Raw genomic sequence first — 12,571 nt, forward strand, 5'->3', positions numbered from 1 at the left:
CAAAAAATTCAGGATTTCAAGATTCGAGAAGAGAACATTCCCGCACTCCCGCCGTAAAAAAGGAACTCACATCTCTCTTGAGTTTTATCTGCAAAACAAATAAATAACCCACTTTGAGCATGACACATTCGAATTATAGTCAAAGATGAACATGTTTACCTGAACAGCACTTTCTTATACCTAAGGGCATTTTCTCTGAATATATGATGCACCGTGCTCCTCGTATCTATTCCAAAAATGAATGAAGATGTTATTAGCTAAGAAACAAAATCATCCCTGTTTTCTCTGAATATATGATGCACCGTGCTCCTCGTATCTATTCCAAAAATGAATGAAGAAGTTATTAGCTAAGAAACAAAATCATCATTTTACAAATGTATGTTGTATGTATATATGTATATATATGGGAGACTGACCTTGGCAACGATATAGGAGATGCAATTAAGCAACAAACATGGTTAAAATCTTGCGAGCAAAAATTATGATCACAATCCACTTGCAACTAAAAACAACATACATAATCCACACTTACTCAGCTTTAGAAAACCACATCTGTTGAAAGGATCCTAGAGATGCCAAAATGCTGCCTCCAATCCACACACTGTTAAGAAAGTAAACCATAACTATAATTAGCAATAAAACATACTTTCTAAAACAGAGCAGCCTAACGAGCAACAAATATGTCACTTGAAACTGCTAAGAATTGAGGAATGCAATCAATCAATCAAAAGTAACACGCTATGCAGGCTCATGCAACACAGTATGCATCACCATAAATAAGTATAACATGCTTCTATGGTGCAACTAATCCCAATGTTTACTATCTTGAAAATGTCAAAACGAAGTACATAAGTTTAAAGCCTTCATCTCACGAACCTTCATTTCCATTGTTCAAACCTGTTCAAGATTGATGGAGATGGTTTTGCAGTGACCTATTCCTATTCACTTGTTGAATCGAAAAATATGAAAACTGTTATTTACACTATTCTTTATGGACTTATTTACATAGAATCATAGATCGTGATGAATAAAGCCAGTATCATCCACCATAATCTTCTGCTATGATCAAGGTCACCAAAAACAGAATGGGGATATACATAACCATTAGACACAAATATGCAAATTTTCCTAATGTATGTAGCAAGTTAGGGTGCATATAGCTAAAATAGCGTGGACTCAGTGAGTCAAACCACACTTCACAATAGCTCAGCTAATAGCAATTAAAACACTAGACTTTATCATTATTTTAAATTTCGGGGGTTTTAGTGAACCCATGCACAGAGTCACAGACTGTACAGTGCAGTGTGGAACTGGCCTGTCAGGCAAATATGGCTGGTTTTGTACAGAACCAGCCGTTTCTGGTTTGAGGCTATGTTCTGGACCAGAAATCTTACAGAACCTCTCAAACATGTTAAAATATGACAACAATTAATTAAAAGAAAACATAAAACCAAAACTTACCGAGGAAAATTTTTGGTGATTAGACTAATAGTGTTGGTTAACAAAACCAACGATAACTTTCTAACAGTACCTATTTTATTTTATCACTGAAGCCTAAAAGTTGAAGTGGATGTAAACCTGATTGCAAATTCCTCTTGATTAATAAATACCTTAACTTGCTATTATTGTTTTATAGACTCTGAAAACCAAGTGGTATCAGAGCACTGAGTTCGCATTGGGGCCAAGTTCTGACAGAGTTCGATCAAAGGAGTAACAGCCAGTCAATTTGCGAAGAGCCCACGCAGAGCCTGTTCACATAGAAGGATAGAGTGTGATGAGAACAGGGGTTTGATCATATTCAACTGCAGCCTGAGCCGCACAAAACCCTGGCCACAGAGGTTTGAGTGGGCTCAGGTGCAGTTTGGAGCCATATGTGGAGTGTTTCAGTTGGGTCCACACACAGAGAGGAAAGCCATCAAGCAGTGTAAAGTAGATCTAGAGGAAAGCCCACAAACCTGCGGCTGTGGAGGTGCTCACAGGAGCCCATTGATAACGAGAACCAGGCAGTTAATTCATGCAGAGTTTAGACAGTGGAAAACCATTGATGCAGAGAACTTGCACACAATTTCTGTGTAGAGTTGCACATGCCAAGATCTGTGTGAAGGTGGAGGCCATTGTGTAGAAGATAACCACCAGAGAACTGTTTGAGCAGCAGAGGTGAAAGTCAGGCCAAGAACCAATGAGCTGTTCGTGTCATGTACTTTAACAAATAGGTTTTTACCTTGCCGCTTAAACTCTCCCTATCCTGCCCCCCAGCCTTAGAGGAAGGCGCCAGCCTTATCTGCACGAAATCAGAGATTTACCTATTTCAAAATGTGAGTTCTTTATCCCTTATGAAAATCATATGCCTCGGAAAATCCAAAACCAACCTTTCATGAGTGACAAGATTGAGCCAAGATTGCTTGGGAGTGGGAGTGGAGGCGGAGAGTGAGAGTGGAAGCGGGAGTGGAGAGCAATATTTTCAAAAGCTCCCAGTTTGGGAGCAAATCCGGAGTGAATTTTTACAGTGTTGCACACATCGCGATAAAATCGCGATTAAATCGTAAAATCGCGATTTTTTAAAATCGCCGATTCAAAGCGCGATTTTTATCCAAAAAATCGCCTCTTTTTTTTATAGCGATTTTTATCGAAAAAATCGCAATTTTTTGAAAAAATCGCGATTTTTTCGATAAAATCGCGATTTTTTCGCTTAAAATCGCGAGGGCACGCGGCAGCGGGGTTTTATATGGAAAAAACGAATTTTTTTTTATTCATTCAGCAGTCCGCCGCGGAGGAGAAGGAGAAGAAGTGAGGGAGAGGGTTGCCGTCGGTTGTGGGAGCGAATCGAAGCGATTTTAGGAGGAATCCAAGCCAAGATCGCCAATTTGTCCATAAACCAGGTATGTAGATTAATTTTTTTTTGTTTTGGTTCTATAAAAACTTTGTTTTTCATTGTTTTTAAAGAATTTTTGGAAATTTTTCATTGATTTGGGATGGGTTATTTGTTATGACTATGAGAACCAATTTTTGATTTTTATTTTCTCATTTTCTTTAAACATTGTTTATTTTTTTTTATTTTTCATTGTTTTTTGGCATTTGGTTGGGTAACTTGGGTTTAGAAATTGGGATTTTGGAAATAATTAGCTTGTAATTTTGCAAATGCTAAATTGTAATTTGTATTTACTATTATCATTTATGTAATCCTAAATTCCTATTTCCTAATCCTTATTTTTCCATAGGTTTGCAAATTCAAAATTCAAAAACAAACATGCCAAGGAAATTGGATCCTTTCTGGGAATATGGTGACCCTAAAACTCCGAATGATAGACAAAACTTGTATTGCAAGTTGTGTGGAAAGGAAATATTCGGGGGGGTGTACAGGTTGAAGTTCCACCTTGCACAAATCCCTGGACGTGATGTGGGGCCCTGTCTAAAGACAAATGCTGAAATTATCCAAAAAGCCATGAGAGCATTGGGAGAATTAGAGCACACTAGAGACGCCAAAGAAGAACTCAAAAGGCAACTAAAAAGGTCAGTTGAAGGAAGTGGGCCAAGTGGCACAGGTTCTACTGCAGCGTCAGTCAATCCGGTAGCTGCATCATCATATTTTGTTCCTCGAACCACACCTGGTTCACAACCAACTATTGGTTCAATGCTAAAAAGAACTGAAAAAGAAAAAGCTGACAAGTTGATGACAAAATTTCTCCTCTGGAGTGATATTCCTTTCAGCATTATAAGGAATAATCCATTTTTCCAACCTACTCTTGATGATGTTGCCAGTGTTGGCCCGGGGAACAAACTCCCTTCTCTTCATGATTTCAGAGGCCGGCTTCTTCAAGATGAAAAGCGTGACTGCACCCAAAGATTGGAGGATTTTAGGGCATCATGGGCACAAACAGGATGCACTGTTATGTCAGATGGTTGGACTGACCAAAAGGGGAGAACCCTTATAAACTTCTTGGTTAGTTGTCCCTTGGGGACTATGTTTATCAAATCTGTTGATGCAACTCATCAAATGAAAGATGCAAAAACTTTATGTGATTTGCTGGATGTGTTTATTTTGGAGGTGGGTGCAGAAAATGTTGTCCAAGTCATAACGGACAATGCTGCAAATTATGTTGCTGCTGGTAGAATGCTTATGGACAGGCATCCTACTTTATTTTGGACACCTTGTGCTGCCCATTGTATTGATTTGATGTTAGAGGACATTGGGAAAATTCCCTTTGTCAAAGAGGTTGTTGACTCATCAAAAAGCATCACAAAATTTATTTACAATCACACATCTGTGCTTAGCTTGATGAGAAAATGCACCAACAACAAAGAGTTGGTGCGCCCCGCCATTACACGGTTTGCGACGAGTTTCATATCTCTTCAATCCCTCTTGAATTCTATGTGGGATTTGAAGAGAATGTTTCTTTCAGAGGAGTGGCGTGCTTCGTCAATGAGCCGCAAACCAAAAGGAGAGGCCGTCTGCAGACTAGTTTCATACCAGGAGGACTTCTGGGCGGGAGTGCAGGAGGTGTGCGCTGTTACAGAACCTTTGGTAAAGGTTCTTCGGTTGGTTGATGGTGAGAAGCCCGCAATGGGCTATTTGTATGAAGCCATGGATAGGGCCAAAGAAGCCATTCGGTCCTACTATGAATTTTGTGCTGCCCATTGTATTGATTTGATGTTAGAGGACATTGGGAAAATTCCCTTTGTCAAAGAGGTTGTTGACTCATCAAAAAGCATCACAAAATTTATTTACAATCACACATCTGTGCTTAGCTTGATGAGAAAATGCACCAACAACAAAGAGTTGGTGCGCCCCGCCATTACACGGTTTGCGATGAGTTTCATATCTCTTCAATCCCTCTTGAATTCTATGTGGGATTTGAAGAGAATGTTTCTTTCAGAGGAGTGGCGTGCTTCGTCAATGAGCCGCAAACCAGAAGGAGAGGCCGTCTGCAGACTAGTTTCATACCAGGAGGACTTCTGGGCGGGAGTGCAGGAGGTGTGCGCTGTTACAGAACCTTTGGTAAAGGTTCTTCGGTTGGTTGATGGTGAGAAGCCCGCAATGGGCTATTTGTATGAAGCCATGGATAGGGCCAAAGAAGCCATTCGGTCCTACTATGATGACAAGGGAGATGATGGGTTCCAGAGACAACTCCTTCTATGGAAGGTCATTGATGAGCGATGGAACAACACACTCCATCGTCCCATTCATGCTGCTGGCCTTTTCCTGAACCCTGCATTTTCTTATGCATGTGGGTTTAATTTTGATGTTGAGGTCGTGGAAGGATTATTAACCTGTGTCCAGAAGATGGTGAGAACTTCAGAAGAACGTATGGAGGTCTCTAGACAAATTGAGCAATATAAGTTGTCAGCTGGCACATTTGGCTTTGAGATGGCTGTCATTGATAGGACGGTTAAAATGCCAGGTATTTTTTAGTTTGTACTATGTAGTATGTACTTTGTAACTTTGTTTCAAATTTCATTGTTTCTTCAAATTCCATTTTTTTCTTATGTTTATTTAAAATTTTCTTTGTAATTTTGTTGTAGACGCATGGTGGAAGATGTATGGTGGCAGAGTCCCCCTTTTGCAAAATCTTGCCGTGCGGATCCTCAGCCAAACATGCAGCTCCTCGGGATGTGAGCGCAATTGGAGTGTATTTGAAAAAATACACAACAAGAAGCGCAATAGGTTAACACTTAAACATTTAAAATATTGCAAATTTCCAAATAAATTTTTGAATTCATTAAAGTTTTAAACAATATTTTTTTTATAATATTAATTATTAATTTATTATTTCATGAACTTTGTACAGGTTGGAGTCCCATAGACTTAATGACATGGTCTATGTCTACTACAATCTTCGATTGTGGGTGAAACAACTAGAGAAGACACCTGATACGGAAGCCATCTCATTGGATGGGATTGACACCACTGCTGAATGGAGGGTTGAGACCGAGAGGCCTCTCATGGATCCCACTGAGGATTGGTTAGTGCAGGATGAGGGGGAGGAGGAGGGGGAGGAGGAGGAGGAGGAGGAGCAGGAGCAGGAGCAGGAGGAGGAGGAGTTGGAGGAGCAGGAGGAGGAGGTGACACCGCCTACCCGGGCTACCCGGGCTACCACTACCACCAGTAGAGGACGTGGTCTCCGTCCACCTCAGCCTCCTGTAGCTGCTACTACTAGTTCTTCAGCTTCTAGAGCACGTCAGACTCCACTGCCATTTCCACCACCACAGGCACCAGCTTCTACATCTAGAGGGAAAGAGAAAGTTGTGCCATTTTCTCGCAAGAGGGGCAGAGGAAATCAATAGGATTAGACTTTCATTTTATTGTATATGACATTATGACATGATGAGATACATTATCATATTTTTTGTTGATATTTTGAGGCTGAGTTGGACTTGGGACTCAGGACTTACTATTCAGGACATGATTCAATGTTATGTGTGATTTTAGCGCTAGAAATGATATTGAACATCTTATATATTAGTTTTTTTATCATATTTATGTGTCAATGTATTTATTTTATGTTGTAGATGGTTTAGATATTAAAAAAATTGAAAAAAATTGAAAAAAAATGAATATTTTTGTGCCAAACGATTTTTTCCCGCTTTTTTCCGATTTTTTCCCGATTTTAACGATTTTTTCCGCTTTTTTCCCGGCGCCGATTAAATCCCGATCGCGATGTGTGCAACATTGAATTTTTATGTAATATATATTTTTATATATCTTGATGCATATATGTCAACAAATGCATGTAGAATGATGAATTAGATATAAAAAGCATAAAAACATGGATTGAACCATATAACATCAATCTTAAAGTTTCAAGCTTTAAAAATTCGATATATAACATTTATCATCATTGATCACTAAAGTTGTAACCTGTACTTGTAACCATTACCATTACCAAATAACCAAACGATAACAAAGAATATCTAACACGAAATAAAATGTTTCAACTTTCAACTTTCACGAAGCATCATATTCATAATTCATTACCAATAAGTTATAATGGCCAACTTCAAACTTCAAACTTTAATTGTCGTATATTGTTTACAAAAAATATCATAATAAATATGAAAGAGTCAACAGTTATAAAAACTACTAGAAACTAGAAAAGACAAGTAAACCTATTATGCATTGTTAATGCTTGGGCTTCTTTTCACCACGAGAAATGTCTAATTTTTCAGAAGGTTGTGGTGATCTATTAGGAGTCTCCTCCCGCATAGTCGGATGACCATGTCCAAATCTAGAACCAAAAGGCACATGACCTCCATGTGAGGATGTAGATGGAGGTGGCGACAGCAAAGGCAAAGATTGTGGAACTTGAGCATTGCTACTGGATGATGGGGGTGGCATGGTTGTTGTTTCTTCATCATCATCTTTCAAAAGTTCTGCTTCCAATTCTTCTAGATGTAGACCACCATCCTCCAAATTATCTTCTTTTGGGTTGTTGTCCCAATATACATTTGATGTATCATCACGAGCCTGCTCACAATAATGTGTCAACAACCTCAAGTTGTAGTACACATAAACTAAGCTTTCTACACAGTTTTCATTGAGTTTGTTTCTTCTCACATTATGGATGAAGCTATAGGTACTCCAACACCTCTCTACAGAAGAAGTATTTACAACCTGTGAAAGCACTTTTTTTGCCAAAAGTTCTGTTGTAGCGGCTACAACCACCCTCCAAAATTTCGCCTTAGCCTCTTTTGATGCCTCCCTACCAACCTTACACAACACTTTGTCTTGCTTCATCAAGTACTCAAGCTTCATGTGTTTTCCTTGCACAAAGGCAGTCTGTCGATCACAGTTGATCCATTCCCCTCATAGGCTACTCACCCGGACTTGGTCCAGCGGCAGGCTGAGCAACTTCCTCTTGAAAATTGCGCATTTCCGGAGGGCTACTAGTCTTCCCTCCAAGAGTTCTGCAATCCTTTCTAACAGTCTGCTGGGCTCTAGGATTGCACAATCCTGCCAGCCAACCCTCCCAGCAAGATTTGAGCAAATTTTCCTAGCAGCACGCTGTTCAGCCCAGGCTTTGCACAAATCTGGGCAGCAGTCAGCTGCTTTGCCCAGAAATTGCGCAAATCTCCTGGGAAGCCAACCCAGCTCCCAGCCAAAAATGCGCCTTTTTCTTCAGCAGTCGAGCAGTGTCTTGCATGTGCAGCTGAGTTGATCGGTTCCCTCTGGGATTGAGCAAAATAGACTTGCATGCATGGGTTGTTTCTCCCAAGGCAGCATGCAAAGGCATCCCTTGTTTCAGGGATCTATGTTTAGCAGTTGGAGGTTACATGCAAGGATCAATTCCGAAACCTCCCACCAAGTGTCGCTTCCCCTATATTCGTGGCATGCGCGTCACAACCTCAATGTTATCAAAACTCATCAACCGAACGCTGCAAAGCTTATTCCTCACATCAACCTTGCAGCTCTGACATCCCACATCACATCTAGGGATAGTCTCACATTTAGCTCAGCTATTTTGGGGTAAGCCCGCTTCCCATGCCTTGTGCTGCATTTCTGTCGCTTTTTGTGTTTTCACTTGTGGGAGTACTGTTTGCTTGATTTCTTTGAACGCTTGCTATCGTTTACATATATACTAGCTTGTCCTAGCTCTGTTTCAGTTTTCATTGCTATCTCACTGCTGTCGCATGCATGAAACTGTTTTGCACAGACGTTCACCCAACCGACGAACTGCCTCACCCACATGCATGTTGATCTATTTGTTGAATCTTTCATTCATGTTTTGCATGCACTATCAATCACTTCTGCTATCACTTAGTGTCGCCATGCATTTACTGTCTTAGTTGCTTTCAGTTGCCCGTCGACGAGTCGGGCCAACCTTGGCCCGGACTCTGCCTTCACCAAGGCTGCATTGCGCAATCTGGGGAAGGAAGGCTCACCTTCCTCTCCAGATTTGTGCATTCCTGCCCAACACTGGCCTCCAGGATTGTTTTGTGCATTTCTGGAGGACAGTGGCTGCTTGGCCCAAGAAATTGCACAAATATGTCCCTAGGCCAGCAGTCCTTCCCAGTTGGAATTGTGCATTGCGCAATCCCAACAGTCAGCAGCCAGATTGGACTGTGCATTGTGCAGTTCCAACAGTCAGCCAGTCTCCTAGCAGCCTAGACCGTGCCTTGAGCAGTCATGGTAGTCAATCTCCTGAACTCCTGGCCGAAATTGCGCAATATTCATGATACCTAGGTATGTTGCAAGTCAATTCTCATGTTCATTTTGGTTTTCAACTGACAGATTGCTTGCTATGAGTGTTGCCATGTCTCCAGGTATTGCAAGTGTTCATCTGCCTCTTAGCAGTCCAGGTATAATGGTTTCCAATAGAGTAGAGACGAAGACATTGTTCAAAACACACTTGGGGATGTAGTTGATCAAATGTCTATGAGCTTGCCTACTCACGAAGACATCAAGTTGTTCGTAGACAAGGACATCAAGCAGCATCATGAACATCAGTTGAAGGCAGCATACCAAATGCAGCAAACACAACGAATGCAGCAAATGCAGTGAATGCAAGAGGAAGGTTGTTGACAACACAGAGGCGAAACAAAGTTGCAAGATCAAGTAGATCCACTGATAATGAAGGAAACTTTGGAGACTCAAACTATGAGGTGATGGCGCGACATGAATGTTGCGCGAATATAGAGAATGGAACAAAAGAGTTGCATGTGCCGAAGCAGCAACTCAAGGAAGAACATGAAGTTGCACAGACAAACAAATGAGTTGCAGCAGGATCAAGAACAGCAGTGGACACAACATGCACTCATGGATGAAATTGCGCCTGTACAAGTTAAAAATCCATCCCAACAGCTAACATGGAGCAGACATGGTGAGTAGTGTTTTTGATCGCATGCAAGGGATTCAGCAGCATGCATGTCATTGTGCACACGCATGCAACCCAACCCATTCAGCACACTCACCAAGGCGAAGACAAGAAGCAATTCCAACTGGAGTTGAACATGTACTTCGGAAAGTTGATGCGCATGACCACCAACACACCCTTGAAGATCAGCACGGACACTATGCATCAGAGTGTTGCCGGTTCAACTGTACCCAAGAAGACCATGCGCATGTTAGCAGACTGAGTTGGATGAAGGGGCCAAACCAATGCACCGGTTGCGACGGAGGCAAGAGTTCGCTTCAACAAGATATCACTATGAGGTGCATGCACACCATCACGAATGACCAAGCTTGGCATCAGCTCACCACCTTCACCATCACAAGCATGTCAAAGTGTTGGTCTCACCACAGCGAACCGAGGGTCAGTGATGTCTTGCAAGGCTTGCTCAAGCCATGTTGTCTCACATGAGTACATGTGCATTGTAATGTTGAGTCATGTCAAGTGTAAGTCAAGTGTCAATAGTGGATGTAACAGTCATAGAGTAGGTGAAGAGTCATGAGGGTAGTTGAATGGTCACAAAGGGGAATGTCAAGGGTCACCCCACCCTTTGCTATAAATAGTCCCTCATAACTCATTGTATGGCCTTTTGGTCAACCAAGCTTCTACTAAGACTATCTTGAAGAAGGCTTGGACAGTATTGTAACGCACCTTGGCTTCTCCACTGCACGGAGCTAGTACATCTCTTTGGAGGAGCAGGCGGATGTGGTTGTAACGTTCCATTGTTGGGGCTAGCAGGTTTACATGGATGTATTGTATGATTGTGACTTACACTTCTTTATATAATAAGAGCCAACACATTTTCATGCATATGTTGTTATTATAGTTGGATTGCTCTGGTTGCTTTAATGATATGTGTTGTTTAACTTACATACTTGTGTATGAACTGATTCACATGCAATTATATGAATCTTGTTGTTAATGTGTTGCATATGTTGTTAATGTTGTCACCGTCTGTGTCGACTGCTCTGTCGGACATTAGACAGACCTTTCTCATGAACCTTGCTATATCAACCGTCACACTCGTCTCAGACTGATCCGTGAGTGTTGTTCGTGTTATCTTACCTTGTATGTTGTGATTGCCGCATCCGAGTGGACTGCCCCGCCGAAAGTTGTGCATGTCCTTTGTGTGGTGTGTTCCTAGCCAAGTTGGGACTGATCCCTTTCAACCTAGAACTCACCTTCACCTTCCTCTCCCTTCAAAGTGTTGGAACCTCTCATACACCTTCCTTGACTCACTGCATCAGTCACACCCTTGCTACTAACAGAGTTATCTTACTTGCCTTTGTGCAATATCGCAGTGAAGGCACTACCTTACAACCCACTGCTGAGACTCCTACACCAAACGGTCTAAGGTCTAATTGGAACTTCTTATCGGGGAGATCCCCTTGACATGTTGGTGGGTCCAGCATCGTCAACAAGTCCCTGACCGACATACATGTCCCACCATGTGACAACATCAAATCTATCCCTATCTTCCACTGCATGCAAAGAACCAAACACTCTAGTGCTAGTGAAGTATCTGCCTAATTCAAGATGCAATATAACACACTCTCCCTATCAGGTACTAGCTTGTCTAATGTTGTCATATACCCATTTTGTGCCTCTAGATTTGTATGGAGTTTGGCCCTAACTCCACCCCAAAGTGCAAGTTTTCCCAACCAAGATGGAGAGTTGTATTTTGGCGTAAGGATATACACCAAGGCATGTAGTGGAACATTAACTTTATCCCACCATGCACACACAAAATTGTGAATAATATCATACAAGTTGGGATCTTTTTCCTGAACAATATCTTTTATTTGCCCCAACATGTTATCCATCTACTCATACACCTCCCCAATCACTGGTGCATCTGTATCTGCAAAACGAATCATGTTATAAATGGGCTTGGTGTATTGCAAAACTTCCCTCACACATGCCCAAAACAAACCATCAAGAGCAGTCTCCTCCACCTCTTCAAAACCTTTCCTGTCAACTACAGTTGGAGCCCTGCCCTTTAATACCTGCCAATGTTGACTTGATACCATGCTAGCGAATGACTCTCTTACCTTCAAAAGGCACCTAAAGGTGAGGTAATAGTTAGAAAATCTAGTCTTTGCAATCTTCAACAACTCCAAACTTGAGTGACTACGGAAAAGCCCATGGGTATTTCTATGATTGGTAATAAATTTTATCATTCTCTTGCCTATCTTGTACAAATCGCCAATCCATCTGTATTGAGGGTGTTTGTTCTTAATAATATCATGCATCAAAAGGTTCATTGTGTGAACCAAACACCCAGATATGTTAGGGTATCCTCAATAATTGCTCCTGCTACCTTATAATTAGAAGCATTATTAGTGATGACTTGGATGACATTATATGGCCCAATATTTTCAATTGTTTGAAGTAATGGTTTTGCAATGTTGATGGCAGTCTTGAACTTTTATGGGAAATCATATGCTGAAAGGAAGACTGCATCACTAATAGACACACCAAGAACACTTATCAATGGCTTGCCTTTTACATTTGTCCAGCCATCAGATACAATGGATACCCTGTGGTCATTCCAAGAATTTGTTATTTTAGCAAAAGCATGTGCTATTTTTGCTTTTTCATGATCAAGTCCCACGGTTCTAGCTTTGTCATACCCAGGGCTCTTGTATCCTTTGGGGGCATCATTAATGGCGGCAACCAGTTCATGC

At 41.3% G+C, this 12,571-nt stretch overlaps 2 protein-coding genes across 3 annotated transcripts in view; one reads left to right on the top strand and one right to left on the bottom strand.

Annotated features, from left to right (window-relative positions):
- Positions 1–220: 220 nt before the first annotated feature.
- The window catches only part of LOC149141261 (actin-related protein 4-like), an 86,666-nt gene continuing 74,315 nt past the window's right edge, over positions 221–12,571 (bottom strand). Inside the window, exons 7-8 of the mRNA XM_089447833.1 lie at positions 533–601; positions 221–316 (exon numbers count right to left, since the gene is read on the bottom strand). Of these exons, the coding sequence (XP_089303959.1) occupies positions 271–316; positions 533–601 (115 nt within the window). The 3' untranslated portion in view covers positions 221–270. The remainder of the gene's footprint in view (positions 317–532; positions 602–12,571) is intronic.
- LOC149141262 (uncharacterized) lies at positions 4,651–6,455 on the top strand. Of its 2 annotated transcripts, none has more exons than XR_016264895.1 (2): positions 4,651–5,662; positions 5,787–6,455. XR_016264895.1 is itself a non-coding variant. In XM_089449792.1 (2 exons), the coding sequence occupies exons 1-2, from the start codon at positions 5,535–5,537 to the stop codon at positions 6,280–6,282; spliced, it is 624 nt and encodes a 207-aa protein (XP_089305918.1). In that variant the 5' UTR covers positions 4,797–5,534; the 3' UTR covers positions 6,283–6,455. The 2 variants fall into 2 exon arrangements, 1 of the variants encoding a protein (XP_089305918.1); XM_089449792.1 differs by having other exon boundaries at positions 4,797–5,662.

This window comes from Pinus tabuliformis, chromosome X (assembly GCF_031772625.1).
Source record: "Pinus tabuliformis cultivar Carrire ecotype Pingquan chromosome X, CPIR1, whole genome shotgun sequence".
Lineage (NCBI taxonomy): Eukaryota > Viridiplantae > Streptophyta > Pinopsida > Pinales > Pinaceae > Pinus > Pinus tabuliformis.

Bases quoted from the DNA above. Each gene is read 5' to 3' on its own strand.
- LOC149141262 (XM_089449792.1), top strand. From the start codon at position 5,535: ATGTATGGTGGCAGAGTCCCCCTTTTGCAAAATCTTGCCGTGCGGATC. The intron at 5,663-5,786 runs GTTAACACTTAA...AACTTTGTACAG, and splicing joins CACAACAAGAAGCGCAATAG to GTTGGAGTCCCATAGACTTA.